The sequence below is a fragment of the Lontra canadensis genome, unplaced genomic scaffold (genome assembly GCF_010015895.1).
Source record: "Lontra canadensis isolate GAN:19392208 unplaced genomic scaffold, GSC_riverotter_1.0 scaffold3, whole genome shotgun sequence".
Lineage (NCBI taxonomy): Eukaryota > Metazoa > Chordata > Mammalia > Carnivora > Mustelidae > Lontra > Lontra canadensis.
In genome coordinates, this window is record NW_022630997.1 from 46,334,054 (window position 1) to 46,351,331 (window position 17,278).

Sequence of the window (17,278 nt, forward strand, 5' to 3'; positions counted from 1 at the left end):
TGTGATCTGTCAAATAAATAAATAAGTAAATAAATCTTTTTTTACAAAAAAGTTTAAAAAAAAAAAAAAAAGAATTAAGTTTAGGGCGCCTGGGTGGTTCAGTTGGTTAAACCACTGCATTCGGCTGAGGTCATAACCCCAGAATCCCAGAATCAAGTCCCACATCAGGCTCCCAGCTCCACAGGGAGTCTGCTTCTCCCTCTGACCTTCTCCCCTCTCATGCTCTCTCTCTCTTACTGTCTCTCTCTCTCAAATAAATAAAATCTTAAAAAAAAAAAAAAGGAATTAAGTTTAAAGTAAGAATTAAGTTTAGGGGCGCCTGGGGGGCTCAGGCGGTTAAGCATCTGCCTTCAGCTCAGGTCATGACCCCAGGGTCCTGGGATCAAGCCCTGCATTGGGATTCCTGCTCAGCAAAGAGCCTACTTCTCTTTATCCCTCTGCCCCCACCCCTCGCTTGTGTTACCTCTCTCCCTCTCTGTCAAATAAATAAAATCTTAAAAAAAAAAAAAAAATTAAGTTTTAAACAAGACCTCATATTTATTCAAACTAGATCACAGCTGGATCTATAATCAAATACCATTAAAGACAAAACAACAACATGCATTCCATCTTTATTTCATATACTGTTAAACTAATATGTAAATCAACCAATATTCATCTTCAAACCCTGAAAAAAATACTAGAATAGGAATAAAACTTTGGTCTATTCTTCACTCAGATATCCAAAAGAAACAGATTAATGGCAAACTAACCTGTGTTAAAAGGGTCTGCTGAGGTTGCTGTAACTGAAAATAGAAAAAACAAGCAAAAATAGGGAAGAAAAAAGAAAAGAATCAATCAAAATTGTTTCACAGACGCTCTAAAGAAAAATTCCTATTAAATGGGTACTTTATTTCTAATTAAGAAATAAGGTGAAAAATAACAGAAGTCATCAGGTGTAAGATTTCCTACAACTATTTCTAACTGCAGACCTGATGCATTCAATGGGGCACCTGGTTGGCTCAGTCAGTAGAACATGTGACTACTGATCTCAGTGTTTGAGCCCAAGTTACGTGTAGAGATTACTAAACATAAAATCTTTTCTTTTTTTCAAGATTTTACTTATTCATCTGACAGAGAGAGAGAGAGCAAGCAAAAGTAGGGAGAGAACGCAGGCAGAGGGAGAGGGAGAAGCAGGCTCCCCACTGCAGAAAGCCCGATGAGGGGCTCAATCCCAGGACCTTGGGATGACCTGACCCAAAGGCAGACACTGAGCCACTCAGGCGCCCCTAAACATAAAATCCTTAAAACAAAGAAACCTAACACATCCAATAAAGAAATTGATCTTTTACCTTATTTCAGAAGAGTAACACCCCCCCCCCCAAAAAAAAACAACAAAAACACACACACACAAAAAACCCTTAAGTACTTAGATGGGAAATTTCTATTATTGACTTGTTGGTCACCATGCTACAGAAATATCACTGGGAAAAAAAAATACTGGCTCTATAAATGATATATCTGATAACAGGTTAATACACAAAATATATAAAAAACACACAAAATCTTACACCAAGAAACAAATAACCCAATTAAAAAATGGGTAGAGGAAATGGACAGACACTGTTCAAAAGTAGAAATGGACAGACACTGTTCAAAAGTAGACATACAGATTGAGAAGAGAAACATGAAAAGGTGCACAACATCATGCATCACCAGGGAAATGCAAATCAAAACCACAATGAACTGTCAGAATAGCTAAAGCCAAAAACGCAAGAAACAAATGTTTGGCAAGATGTGGAGAAAAAACCTTCATGTACTTTTGGTGGAATGTAAATTGGTACAGCCACTGTGGAAAACATTGTAGACGTTCCTCATAAAATCAAAAGCAGAAATACCATATAACCCAGTAATTCTACCGTTGGATATTTACCCAAAGAGAAAAAATGCTAATTTAAATGATGTATGTATCCCTATGTTTACCACATTATTTACAATAGCCAAGATGTGGAAGCAACCTGTCCATCAATAGGTAAATGGATAAGGAAAACCTGGAGGGTATACATATGCACACATGCAACAGAGTATTATACAGCCGTAAAAAGATGAGCCTGTGCCATTTCAGACAACACAGATGGACCTACAGGGTATTATGCAAAGAGAAATATGTCAGCCTGAGGAAGAAATACTGTAGGATTCCACTCATAAGCAGAATCTTAAGATAAACAAAACAATGGGCACCTGGATGGCTCAGTCGGTCGAGCATCTTGTCTTTGGCTCCGGTCATGATCTCCAGGTCCCAGGATCCAGCCCCACGTTCAGTGGGGAATCTATTTCTCCCTCTCCCTCCCCACCCCGCTCAAATAGATAAAATCTTAAAAATAATAAAGATAAAAAATAGAGGTTCATGGGGTGCCTGGCTGGGTCAGTTGGTAGAACAGGCAACTCTTGATCTCAAGAGTCGTGAGTTTATGCCCCATGCTGAGCATAAAGCTTCCATTTAAAAAACTTAAAAGATTAAAAAAAAATAAAGTAGGGGTGGCCTAGGTGGCTCAGTCAGTTAAGCACCTAACTTTTTTAAGATTTTATTTATTGACTTGAGAGAGAGAAACACAGAGAGAGAGGGAACACAAGCAGAGGGAGTAGGAGAGGGAGAAGTAGGCTTCCCGCTGAGCAGGGAGCCCGATGTGGGGCTCGATCCCAGGACCCTGGACTCACGACCTGAGCTGAAGGCAGCTGCTTAACAACTAAGCCACCCAGGCGCCCCTAAGCATCTAACTCTTGATTTTGGCTCAGGTCATGATCTCAAGGTTGTGAGACTGAGCCCTACATGGGGCTCCATGCTGGACGTGGAGCCTGCTTAAGATTATCTTTCTCTCTCTGCTTCTGCCTCTCTCCCCCGTGCACGCTCTTGCTCTACAAAAAAATAAATGAAAATAAAAAATAAAGGCTTAAAGCCAATGGTCTATCTAGGATTAAGGCTTCAAATGGGAAAAAGGATCTTTTCATTTTCTTATGTGGTCTAGTACAGCACAGTAGGGGTAGATGTTCCACACAGAAGACCTGGTTCAAATATTCAGTAATATATTGATTCTTTCCAAGAAACATGTGACAGGGCACCTGGGTGGCTCAGTTAATTAAGCATCTGCCTTCAGCTCTGGTCCTGATCCTGGGATCCTGGGGTCCTGAGATCCAGCCCAGTGTCAGGCTCCCTGCTAAGCGGGGAGTCTGCCTCTCCCTCTCACTATGATCCTCCCCTCTTCCTCATGCTCTCTCTCAAATACATAAATGAATCAGTCTCTGAAAGAAAGTAAGAAAGCAAGAAAGAAACGAGGGAGAAAGGAAAGGAAGAAACATGACAAAGACTGGCTATTAATTGAGGATTTGGATTTTTAGGACTTCTCTTCTATCGTCCTCTCCCTCGGAGACATTCCTAAATTCCTCATTTAGCCCACCCTCAAAGAATTCAAATCACACATTAATGTAGCGGACAGGAAATAAAATCTATATAAACTGAATCTGGGACAAATTATTTTTTTATTCAGTTTTTAACACGGAAAATATAAACTAACCTGTTGTTGCACACTATACAAGGCCTGCTGAGGTTGTGAATATTGCTGGAAAAAAAAAATTTTTCAAAGAAAAATATGAAGTCAGTTTTATTCATTCTCAAGAAGCGATATACATACATACAAATACATAAACAAAATCATACTATAAAGAAATTTTGTGGAACAACTAAAGTTCACCGAAATAAACCAAACTGATGATTCCTTATACTTAGGAATTAAGAACTGAATTTTATTCAAATAACTGAGGTATAAGAACTGCCAGTTTTATCAATTTTGACTGTGCAACTGTACTATTCTGTATGTCTTAGGCACATATAATTTTTAGTACATGAAAAAACAATAAGCATAATAAAAACGCACAATTATTGGGGTGCCTGGGTGGCAAAGTTAGTTAAGTTTCTTGGTTTCAGCTCAGGTCATGATCTCAAGGACCTAGGATCCAGCCCCACCTTAGGCTCCATGCTCAGCACAGAGTTTGTTTGGGATTCTCCCTCTCCCTCTGCCCCTCTACCATGTGCATTTGTGTGCATGTGCATGCACACACTCGCTCTCTCAAATAAATAAATCTAAAAAAAACAACAAACAAAAAACCCAACAGAACAAAACCCCACAATTATTAATTCTTTAAAATTATCTGGCTACTCAGATATGACAGTTTACTATTCCACACACTGAAATCCAGGGAAGACTCACCTGTTGCAATGCAGCTGCTGCGGCTGCAGCTTGTTGCTGCAAGGCTGCAGTCTGAGTTAACTGATAGTTTGCTGGGGTTTGTGTGGTAAGTCCTGCTGCTGCTAATGCAGTTTGCTGCGTATAAATGGTAGGAGATGCTCCAAGGAGTGATGGCTGTTGAACACCCAATGCAGCTAAAATGAGATTAGAAAGGAAAAGAAAAAAAAAGCATTATTCGGATCCTTTCTAGGAGTTTTCCGTAAGTGCTAAGTTATGAATTATGTTCTGCCATTGTCCAGTAAAAACCTAAAGCAAAATTCCAGTAATGCTTGTTAAATTTAATTGATTCAGGGCACCTGGGTGGCTCAGGTCATGATCCCAGGGTTTTGGGATCAAGCCCAGCATCAGGTTCCCCACTCAGCGGGAAGCCTGCTTCTCCCTCCCCCACTCCCCCTGCTTGTGTTTCTTCTCTTGTTGTCTCTGTCAAATAAATAAAATCTTAAAAATAAATAAATAAATGTAATTGATTCAAGTACCTCCCGAGATGCCAGTGACTTTATACTAAATTTTCATATCATAATAGATAGAAGAAAACATTATTCTATAAAATTAAACTACATAATGAACACAACCAACCTTACCTAGACCAAGAGGCTAAAGTACTCTCAAGAAGTATTTTTAGGAAAAAGAGGAGAAAATAAACTGTCCTACTATACTTCTCTTAAATTTACTGTTTTATCTCCAATAGATGAGAATCACATATTGAAGACAGTGTTACTGAAAGTGATCCACCCTAAAACTTTCCATTGGACAAAATTTTCATACACTTACTTTGCATTAAAGATTTAAATACTAGGAAACAGACCAAAGCAGCTTTTTTGAGTTGTTGTTTTTTTTTTAAAGGTTTTATTTATTTCTGTGAGAAAGAAAGTGAGAAACAGAGCATGAGCAGAGAGGGAGGGGCTGAGGGAGAGGGAGAAACAGATTCCCTGTTGAGCTGGGAGCTGGGCATGGGGGCTAAATCCTGGGACCTGGAGATCATGACCTGAGCCAAAGGCAAATGCTTAAAATGTCTGAGCTACCCAGGCATCCTAACTTTTGTGTTTTAAAGCACAAAAAGTTTTTAATTTTAGTCCACTACTATATGGGACAATGAGACAAGATTAACCATAGGGACTTAAAACTGTAATTTTGATTAAACCAAACTTAGAGGACTCAGAATGATAAATTAGGTATCTAATGTTTAATGTATGCTTAAAAAGCTCAAGAAACATGAGAAAGTTTTTACTTGATGTTTTCATACAATTCCACTGAATGCAAAAAAAGCAATCAACTAAAAACTGCAGTGTATGGGGCACTTGGGTGGCTCAGTCGTTAAGTGTTTGCCTTTGGCTCAGGTCATGATCTCCAGGTCCTGGGATCCAGGCCCACGTCAGCCTCCCAACTCAGGGGGGAGCCTGCTTTTCCCTCCCCCTGTTTGTGCTTTCTCTGCCTTTCTCTCTCTAATGAATAAATAAAATCTTTAAAATAAATAATAAAAATAAAAAATAAATAAAATACATAAAAACTGCAGTGCAACACTACTGTTCTTAAAATTGTATCTCCTGATACAATGATTAGCTTCACAGGACATTAATCTCGGAACAAGGTTTAAAAAGCTGAGGGAACAGGGGCACCTGTCTGGCTCAGCAGCTAGAGTATGCAACTCCTGATCACAGGGTCATGAGTTTAAGTCCTACAATGGTCAAAGAGCTTACTTAAAAAGTTCAGGAACAGTGAATTAAGCACATATTTTTACCGCAGAATTTCTCAGAACCTTTAATATGCCAACTCAGCATTCTGAATCCCAAAAGATTGCCATAAAAGCAATATTTACACATGGAACACTCCCTTTTCCAAAGCATCTTGCTTGTATCTGAAAACAACCTCAAAAAATGCTGCTCTATAATTATTAGTTAACAACCTTATAAAAAGAACAATATTTTGCTTTGTAAGAACAGAACAGAGAACATTAATGAATTAACTGAAGCACCTAGTCTACAAAATCCCAGAAAATCTTCAGAAGTACAAGGTTCATAATCAATTGTTTAAAAGTTCAGACTAGGGGGCGCCTGGGTGGCTCAGAGCGTTAAGCCTCTGCCTTGGGCTCAGATCACGACCTCAGGGTCCTGGAACAGAGCTCCCACTGGGCTCTCCGCTCAGCAGGGAGCCTGCTTCGCCCCTCTCTCTACCTGCCTCTCTGCCTACTTGTGATCTCTCTCTCTCTGTGTCAAATAAATTAAAAAATAAAGTTCAGACTAATCTTATTTATTTATTTATTTTTAAAGATTTTATTTATTTAACAGAGAGAGAGATCACAAGTAGACAGAGATGCAGGCAGAGAGAGGGGCTTCACAAGTAGAACAGAGAGCCCGATGCGGGGCTTGATCCCAGGACCCTGACACCATGACCTGTGCCAAAGGCAGAGGCTTAACCCACTGAGCCACCCAGGTACCCCCAGACTAATTTTATTCAAAAATAAAACAAACCAACAACAAAATAAAGCAAAAACAAAAATCCCAGAAAGTATGTTTGTAGTTCTTGTAAATTACAAATTACTCTCCGCAAAAAATACTGATTTTTTAAAAATTAAAAAAGGAGGGGTGAGGAAAGGCAGTCTAAGGCAGGCAAAAATTTCTAAATGGTTTAAGTCCTTACCACATTCATCTTTTATTTTTAAGGAAAGTCAGATATCACAGATGGCAGAAAGAGGAAACCAGGACTAACTAAATGAATTTATTTTATTTTATTTTATTTTTTAAGATTTTATTTATTTATTTGACAGAGATCACAAGTAGGCAGAGAGGCAGGCAGAGAGAGAGGAGGAAGCAGTCTCCCTCCTGAGCAGAGAGCCAGATGCGGGGCTCGATCCCAGGACCCTGGGATCATGACCCGAGCCGAAGGCAGAGGCTTTAACCCACTGAGCCACCCAGGCGCCCCTAACTAAATGAATTTAAATAGAAGTAGAGAATATCTTAATACCAGCATAAGTTGAAAATGAGGTTAACTACAATGAGAATAAAGGAAAAGGTACTGAAATCTAGGACAGAGGTTCTAATCAGTGGATCCTGTTAACCTTTTAAAACTATAAGCAAGGGACGCCTGGGTGGCTCAGTTGGTTGGACGACTGCCTTCGGCTCAGGTCATGACCCCGGAGTCCCGGGATCGAGTCCCGCATCGGGCTCCCAGCTCCACGGGGAGTCTGCTTCTCTCTCTGACCTTCTCCTCGCTCATGCTCTCTCTCACTGTGTCTCTCTCAAATAAATAAATAAAATATTAAAAAAAAAAAATAAAAAAAAATAAAACTATAAGCAAAACTACAGATGAGAGAAAGTTCAAAGCTTTCATCAGTTTTCAAGAGAATTACAGACCAAAAAGGTTAAGAAGCACTGTTCTAGAATAACAGAAGCAAAATACGCACTGAACACAAAATAAAGACCACAGGAAAAAATAGTACTTTAAATTCTAAGATTGGCATGGTATACATTTGACAGAGTAACATCCGTGATTCAAATATCATAACCCAACTCCTTCACCCACCTGAGCTCTGACCTCAGATCTGCTGTTTCATTCTGTTGGTACCAATTTCCAGAGACCAGAGAGTAACACAAACTGTTTTCTCCTATTACTTTAGGTGTTCTGAATCCTGGCATCATACAGCAAGCAGTCTAGCATTAAGTAGATAGGATGATAGACACATCTGTCTTCTACTGTTAACAGTGTGATAAATTAGAAACTACAACAAAATTACAGGTGACCCGTAAACAACGTGAGAGTTAAAGGTTCTTGGCCTCCACACACAGATGAAAATCCGCATACAGTTTCTGAATCCCCCCAAATTAACTACCAATAGCACAGGGCCTTGGAATAAAATATTCCTAATGAAAGGAAGTACCAATTAGTTGATTTGTTGATGGCATTCTTTTTCTAGGACCACCATACAGTGTCCTATCTATGTAAGCCATTCATACACAGGGAAGAATATACAGACACAAGGCTTTAAGACAATACTGATGTCTTAATGATTAAAAATACAGTGGCAGGGGTGTCTAGATGGCTCAGTCAACAGAGCATCCGACTCCTGACTTCACCTCAGGTTGTGGGATTGACCCCCACTGCGTGGTGCAGAGTCCTGCTTGAGATTTTCTCTCCCTCTCCCTTCTCTTACTCCTCCCTGTGCTCTCTCTCTGAAATAAAATCTTTTTTTTTTTTTAAGATTTTATTTATTTGAGAGAGAGAGAGAGAGAGAGAGAGAGATCACAAGTAGGGAGAGAGGCAGGCAGAGAGAGGGAGAGGGGGAAGCAGGCTCCCTACTGAGCAGAGAGCCCGATGTGGGGCTCAATCCCAGGACCCTGACATCATGATCCGAGCCAAAGACAGAGGCTCAACTCACTGAGCCACTCAGGCGCCCCTAAAATAAAATCTTAAGGAAAAAAAAAAAGAATATGGGGTGCCGGTCAGGTGTAGTCAGTACAGCTTGCAACTCTCAATCTCAGGGTCATGAGTTCAAGCCCCACGTTGAGTGTAGAGCTTACACGGAAAAAAAAGAAAGAAACATCCCATTCACATGAATTAGCAGTTAGTGACTGGATCAACACTTAGTCATAAGTTTGTCATTTATATATTTTCTAATTATCCTTTCTCCCCAAATTTTGCATTGTAGGATTACCATTCAAAGATTTTGGAAGAAAACTGAAAACAGTATAAAGTGAAACACTAAACTGAGTAGAAGGAAAACTACAGTAGCACAGATAAAGTATAAAGCTCAGTTATCTTTTATATTAAAAGTTAATTCAGGGGGTGCCTGGTTGGCTCTGTTGGGAGAAGCATGTGACTCTTGATCTTGGCACCATGATTTCGAGCCCCACATTTATCCTGAAATGAATAAATTTAAAACAAAAAACCTCAGAACTGATGTAAACTACCCCATTTCAGAACATGTATTAATAGCCTCTATATGGCACTGAAAATTTAGGTGCTGTATCATATTTTATCATAAGACATTTGTTAAAAAAAAAAAAACAAAACAAAACAAAAAAAAAAAACCAAAAAAATTTTTATGAAATATTACCTAAACATGTGGCTTACTCAGTGTTCAATTCCAAGTTTTCATTCTTGGACATTGAAAACGAAATTAAACATTAATGTTTCTGTGGATCAGACGAAGTGACATTCAAATTTTAAAACTAGCCTTTGGATTTAGAAGGGAAAATAAAGTTTCTCTAGGTACTTGGGTGGCTCAGTTAAGTGTCTGACTCTTGGTTTTGGCTCAGATCATGATCTCAGGGTTTTAAGACAGAGCCCCACTTAGGGCTCTGCCCTCAGCATGGAGTCTGCTTGCCCCTCCCCCACCACAAACATGAGCTTACAACCCCTCTTCTCTAAAAGTAAAATCTTTAAAAAAATTTTTTTTTAAATTTTAAGTAGCTTCACACCCAGTGTGGACCCCAATGCGGAGCCTGAACTCACAACCCTGAGATCAAGACCTGGGCAGAGGTCAAGTCCCATGCTTAACGGACTGAGCCACTCAGGTGTCCCAAATAAATAGAATCTTTAAAAACAAACTACAAACAAAAAACTACTAACAGGGATGCCTGGGTGGCTCAGTCAGTTAAATATGACTGTCACTGCCTTCAGCTCAGGTCATGATCCTGGGGTTCTGGGATTGAGTCCCGAGCATCTGGCTCCTTGCTCAGTGGGGAGCCAGCTTCTCCCTCTGCCTGCTCTGCGTGGCCCCCCAACTTCTTGTGCTCTGACAAATAAATAAATAAAAATCTTAAAAAAAAACAAAAAAACAAAAAAACACACTACTAACAGCCAGATGTTGAGTGGAAGCCAATCATTGGGCGCCTGGGTGACTCAGTAGTTAAGTGTCTGCTTCAGCTCAGGTCGTGATCCTGGGATCAAGTCCCACATCAGGCTCCCTGCTCAGTAGGGAGCCTGCTTCTCCCTCTCCCAATCCCCCTGCTTGTGTTCCCTCTCTGGCTTTCTCTCTGTCAAATAAATAAATAAAATCTTAAAAAAAAAAACTCTTATTTTAGCGACACCTGGGTGGCACAGATGGATGGTTCAGCATCTGCCTTCTGCTGGGGTCATGATCTCAGGTCCTGGGATTGAGCCCCCCATAGAGCTCCCCGCTCGTCAGGGAATGTTTCTCCCTCCCCCTCTGCTGTCCCCCCTGCTTGTGCTCTCACTTTCTCTCAAATAAATAAAATAAAATAAAGCATTCATATTTTAGACTTTACTCTCAATAAAGTATATTTCATTATTAATACTCCTTTATTGTGGTTATCTGAGAAACTATCCTTGAGTATTTGTGAATTATAATCAATATTCTGCAAGATAATCCTATAATTTGCATATCATAGAAGTATCAATCCCTGATTTAATCTTTCTCTCCACCTAAGTGGCCAAACACTTGTCGAATGGAGATCTTTTCCAATTATCCACAACAAGATAGTCTGTTCATATATCTATACCTAATTCAACATGATTGCTGAAGGTCTTATGACCCTTCTAAAAGAGATATGCTTATCACTGTGTATCAATACTTCCAGAGACAAACCTATGAAATGAGCCCTAGATGACCACAGGCTACCAGGTAAACAAGTAAACTTAACGACTAATTTTTCTTTAATCTTTTTAAAAAGATTTTATTTATTTGACAGAGACAGCAATAGGGGGAACACAGGCAGGGGGAGTGGGAGAGGGAGAAGCAGGCTCCCCACTGAGGAGACAGCCCAATGCGGGGCTCCAACCCAGGACCCCAGGATCATGACCTGAGCCTAAGCGAGATGCGTAACGACTGAGCCACCCAGGCGCCCCAAAGTTTTCTTAAACCTTTAAGGACAAATGTAAATTATGTATCATTTTCTAGAATATAAAATCAGTTTCATATGATTGAAACACACTCGTGTTATGACATACTAGCAGTTTTTACTGATTACCAACCAGTGAACACACCATTAAAACACAAAAAAGAAAAAAAAAAAAACCACAAAAGAGAAGCCTGTCCCTTTTCTGTTGTCCCTTAATCTTATCAAACTCACTGTTAAATTTAAAAATCCTTATTACTGGGGCGCCTGGGTGGCTCGGTGGGTTAAAGCCCCTGCCTTCAGCTCAGGTCATGATTCCAGGGTCCTGGGATCGAGCCCCATATCGGGTTCTCTCCTCAGCAGGGAGCCTACTTCCCTTTCTCTCTCTCTGCCTGCCTCTCTGCCTACTTGTGATCTCTGTCTGTCAGATAAATAAATAAATCTTTAAAAAAAAAAAGAAAAAGAAAAAAAAATCCTTATTACCTTTAATCTTTATTAAGATGAGTCATCCTGAAATAAAGTCCAAAACCTCAAAGCTGCATGCTCAAGTTAGGACAGGGAGAAAAAAAAAGAAAAGTTAGGATAGAAAGATGGGGCACTCAGTACTCAGGGCTAGTTTTGTTTTGGTTTTAAGATTTTATTTATTAGAGACAGAGAGATAGAACACAAGCAGGGGAGTGGCAGAGGGAGAAAAAGCTCCCTACCACTAAGCAGGGAACCCAGTGCAGGGCTCCATCCCAGGACCCTGGGATCATGACTGAAGCTGAAGGCAAGTGCTTAGGCGGGCCTGTAACTGAGCAACCCAGGTGCCCCTGTAGTCTGATGTTAATGCAGCTATCACTGGATAAGAGCACAAGTAAGGCATACTTACTCGAGGGGGAAAAGTATGCATTAACAATGAGCCTTAAAAGATTTTATGTGTAGGGGTGCCTGGGTGGCTCAGTGGGTTAAGCCTCTGCCTTTGGCTCAGGTCATTATCTCCAGGTCCTGGGCTTGGGCCCCACATCGGGCTCTCTGCTCAGCAGAGCCTGCTTCCCCCTCTCTCTCTGCCTGCCTCTCTGCCTATTTGTGATATCTCTCTGTGACAAATAAATAAAATCTTTAAAAAAAAAAGATTTTATGTGTTTCTTTTTACTGATAGAAAAATGTTTTAGAGACTATTTGCTACTACTAGCACAAGCAGTGTTTAAACAGGCTTAAACCAATACTGGCAGCAATCTTTTCCTACTAAATGAGTTGTAAATATTCAAGTCCATTAAAGCGTAACTAATGTAAGTTAAGTATACATAGTATATCAGCTATTATTTGTTTGAAAAAGACCATGAATTTTGGAATTTAACAATCTGAGCTGCTGATTCAAGAGGCTGTGGTTTTAAATGATGACAACTGGGCCAGAACAAAGAGGCAGGAAAAATGGAGTTATATTTAAAACAACTGTATTGGGGCACCTGGGTGGCTCGGTGGGTTAAAGGCTCTGCCTTCAGCTCGGGTCATGATCTCAGGGTCCTGGGATCGAGCCCCACGTCGGGCTCTCTGCTCAGCAGGGAGCCTGCTTCCCCCTCTCTCTGCCTGCCTCTCTGCCTACTTGTGGTCTCTGTCAAATAAATAAATATCTTTAAAAAATTAAAAAATAAAAAAAATAAATAAAACAATTGTATCAGCATTAGCTTCAGCTACCTATTGAAAAGCATATTATAACTATAGTTTTAATTCCTAAAGTAGTTCATGTTTATGACCAGAATGCAGTCATGTTACAAATGGTCCAAAAGAAATAGGGGAGAATATGCTAATTCATTCCCCACATTTCATTATTATTATGATTACATACAGATACAAATGCAAATGTTTTGAGTCAAATCTACAAACTATTATAATTAATCAAAGAGTTAAAGATTCAATCAGTGGGGCACCTGGGTGGCTAAAGAGTGGAACACGCAGGACGCCTGGGTGGCTCAGTTGGTTAAGCAACTGCCTTCAGCGCAGGTCATGATCCCTGAGTCCTGGAATCGAGTACCACATCAGTCTCCCAGCTCCACGGAGAGTCTGCTTCTCCCTCTGACCTTCTCCTTGCTCATGCTCTCTTTCACTGTCTCCCTCTCTCTCAAATAAAAAAAATTAAAAAAAAAAAAAAAAAAAAAAAAAAAAAAGGAGGGGCACCTGGGTTGCTCAGTGGGTTAAAGCCTCTGCCCTCAGCTCAGATCATGATCTCAGGGTCCTGGGATCGAGCCCCGAATTGGGCTCTCTGCTCAGCATAGAGCCTGCTTCCTCCTCTCTCTCTGCCTGCCTCTCTGCCTACTTGTGATCTGTCAAATAAATAAATAAAATCTTAAAAAAAAAAAAAAAAAAAAAAGAGTGGAACATGCAACTCTTGATCTTGGGTTCATGAGTTCATGAGTTCAAGTACATAAAACAGAAATGAATTTATTTTTATTTTTTAAGCAGATTTATTCCTTTGACAGAGAGCACAAGCAGGGGGAGTGGCAGGCAGAGGGAGAGGAAGAAGCAGGCTCCCTGCAGAGCAGAGTACGCCCAATGTGGGACTTGATCCCAGGACCAGAGGATCATGACCTGAGCTGAAGGCAGTTGCTTAACCAAATGAGCCAACCAGGCACCCAAAAATAAAAATAAATTTTTAAAAATATCTCAGGGGGTGCCTCAGTGGCTCAGTCAGTTAAATGTCTGACTCTTGATTCAGCTCAAATCATGATCTCAGGGTCATTCTATCAAGCCCAGGTTGGGCTCCATGCACAGCAGAGAATCTGCTTGTCTCTCTCCATCTGCTCCTCCCTGACTCACATGCACACTCTAAAAGAAATAAAAACTTTTATTTTTTTAAGGATTTTGAGAAAGTGAGCGATGAGAGAGAGAAAGAGACAGAACAAGCAGGGGGAGGGACAAAGTGAGAGGGAGAAGCAGACTCCCTGAAAGGGAGCCCAACATGGGGCCCAATCCCAGGACCTAGGGACCATGACCTGAGCCAAAGGCAGATGCCTAACCGACTTAACCCTCCAGACACCCAATAAATAAAATCTTAAAAAAAAAAGAAAATGAAATCTCATAAAGATTCAATCAGTGGTTCACCAGCTCTCTCTCTTGATCTCCTTATACACAGGAAACTGTTAAACTTTCAAACCTAAAAGTTCTAGAAACAAATATGACTGTCACTGAATATTTATCACAGCACTTCAGCTAGGGAATGGAAAAAATGGGGAAATAATAAGAACAACTATTTCAGTGTAGGAGAAATGTTATATAGGGCTGGAAAGATGGAACATCATAAATACCATCCCAAGGAGTTTGAAATGAATTCTAAAATCCCTGAAGATATTTTTTGTAGATAAGTAAAAATAATGGAAGATACAATGAACCACAATTCTGATGATCTAACATTAACTCTCCTGTGACCATCTGCAAAATCTAAACAACTTCACCTTTCTAGGCCTCAAATTCCTAATCTGATAAAGTTGTTGAGACAGAATCTAGGACACGTCCCATCCTGCTTTGAAAAATACTTTGACTTGGACAGAAATTAGGAGGGGCTCCTGCCTGGCTTAGTCGGTAGATCATATGACTCTTGATCTCAGGGGCATGAGTTTGAGCTCCTCACAGGGTGTGGAGTCTACTTGGAGGAGAAAAAAAAAAAAATAAAGAAATCATGCTTTAGTTGCATCACATCTGACAGATACACTGGAGCTGAAAGAGAAATAAGAAGTAGCATATCCAGTATGTAAGAGAGGAAAGCAAATAAAAGCAATTAGAACTAAAGAACAGAGGGGCACCTGGTTGGCTCAGTCGGTTAAGTATCTGCTTTCGGCTCAGGTCATTATCCTGGGGTCCAGGGATGGAGCCCTTCATTGGGTTCTGTGCTCAGCGGGGAGTCTGCTTCTCCCTTTCCCTCTGCTCCTACACACTTGCTCTCTAATAAGTAAGTCTTTTTTTTTTTAATTTATTTTTTTAAAGATTTTATTTATTTGACAGAGAGAGAGAGAGATCACACATAGGCAGAGAGGCAGGCAGAGAGAGAGGGGGGAGCAGGCTCCCTGCCAAGCAGAGACCCAGATGTGGAGCTCGATCCCAGGACCCTGAGACCATGACCTGGGCTGAAGGCAGAGGCTTAACACGCACGAGCCACCCAGGTGCCCCCTAATAAATAAGTCTTCAAAAAAAACCCACAAAAAACAAAACAAAAAAAACCCACCACTGAATAAAGGATAATAAAGAGTAACACTACCAAGTGAGAAATGAGGAAAAAGGCTTCCCGACTTAAGGATCTATGGTAAGCACTATGGATTACATTTGGGAAAAGCAAAGAAGGATCTGAAAGTTAGATGAGACACTTTGGCATATGAACTGTAACCAAGAGAAAGCTGCTACAACAATTATCCAAACGTGAAGTGCTCAGGGCCCAAATGTAAAATAGAGAATACCTGGGCATTTTCAAAGAAAAAAAAGTCAAGATTTGATCTATGATTGATTATGGGGGTTAAAGGAAAAGAAAACAAAAGATGACAAATAATAACATCTAGGAATTCAAAATTAAACAGTAACAATCCAAACACTGATCTTCAATTTTACCACAGCTTTCAGCAATATATTGCTAGCATGCATGCTTTTACTAAATTTTTTAATATTACTTTTTTTTTTAAGTTATTTAAGTACTCTCTACACCTAACATGGGGCTCAAACTCATGACTTGAAGTCAAGAGTCCCACGCTCCTCTAACTGAGCCAGCCAGGTGCCCCTTTATATTATTTTAAATCAGTCATCTGGGGGTGCCTGGGTGGCTCAGTGGGTTAAAGCCTCTGCCTTCAGCTTGGGTCATGATGCCAGAGTCCTGGGATCAAGCGTCGGGCTCTCTGCTCTGCAGGGAGCCTGCTTTCTCCTCCTCCTTCTCTCTCTCTCTCTCTCTGCCTCTCTGCCCACTTGTGATCTCTGTCAAATAAATAAAATCTTAAAAAAAAAATCAGTCATCTGCGTGAATGTAGTGAAATTTATATCACTGTTAGCTGAGAATTTCCAAGGTCAGTACAAATGCAAAATATCCTTGTCAGAAAATGGAAGAGCAAAGACTTTAACTGAACAAAACCAACTTATGTTATATACAAAAAGAGTAGTATTTTCATACTGTTCTCAAGAGAAAATGGGTCAGAAATATAGGCAGAGAGATCAAAATATTTAATTCAAATTGAATTATTCAGTTAACCTTTTTCTGTTCCATGATTATTTATGACCGTAGCCTCTGACAGTAATAGGTCTGGAATAGTTCAAAGGGTGCATTTTTTTTTTTTTTAAATAGAGTAAAAAACCAGCATCTACACTATTGCCCCGATTAAGTCCTTATATGTCCTTCGCTGAAATTTTTTCTCAAATTGTACTTGAAGCTACTAGGAGAAAACTTGAGGTACTATAATTAGGTTAGAATGTTCTATATTTCATGGGCACCAGGTTGGCTCAACCAGTGGAGCATGTGATTCCTGATCTCAGGGTTGCAAGTTCAAGCCCCATGTTGGGTATAGAGATTACTTGGGAAAAAAAAAATTCTCCATTTAGATGAGATGTAAATAAAACTCATTTTAATTGCATCAGAATTAACTTTTACAGAAATTTGTGTGGCTCTGAAAATCAGCTAATAAGATCAGATGATTAGTCACAAATAAGGTCTTAAGATGAAGGTAAGAAAAGAGCAAGCTTTCAGGAAGCAGCCTGAAATAGAGGACCTGGAAAATAAACATTTTAATAAAAACAGTATCACTAGAGAGTTCTCTTTAGAACCTTCTCCAAGATTTTTACAGGAAGGCTAAGAGAGACATATGCTAACAAAACACTTGGCCTACTTACTGAAGTTATGATGCATCAATAAAATTTGATTTGGAAAAACTGATTAACAGCAAGGTCTAAGAAAACCCATAAAAATTTCCTATAGCACAAATAAAAGCTCTGTTTACACAAATCCCATTATTTATGTTTGGACTCTTGCCAAAAAGGGAGATCTATATTTACTACTGACTTTGTGTTTGATAATTTTCATGAACGTCTGGTGTCTTCTCTGCTCAATCTTAAAATAAAAAACAAAAAAAGTATAACATGAATTTAAGTAATTACAATAAATTTTTAAAAATACTTTATCTATTTATTTGAGAGACAGAGATAGCAAAAGCAAGCATGAGTGGGAGGAGAGGAAGAAGCAGGCTCCCTGATGAG

General features: G+C 39.8%; 1 protein-coding gene across 3 annotated transcripts in view; it reads right to left on the reverse strand.

Moving 5' to 3' along the window:
• The window catches only part of CCAR1 (cell division cycle and apoptosis regulator 1), a 67,331-nt gene that overhangs the window by 46,765 nt on the left and 3,288 nt on the right, over positions 1–17,278 (reverse strand). For 2 of the 3 annotated variants that reach the window (XM_032841610.1, XM_032841627.1), the window contains exons 3-5: positions 4,245–4,417; positions 3,552–3,596; positions 753–785 (exon numbers count right to left, since the gene is read on the reverse strand). In XM_032841610.1, coding sequence (XP_032697501.1) covers positions 753–785; positions 3,552–3,596; positions 4,245–4,417 — 251 coding nt within the window. The remainder of the gene's footprint in view (positions 1–752; positions 786–3,551; positions 3,597–4,244; positions 4,418–17,278) is intronic. The other variant, XM_032841618.1, reaches the window with a different exon arrangement.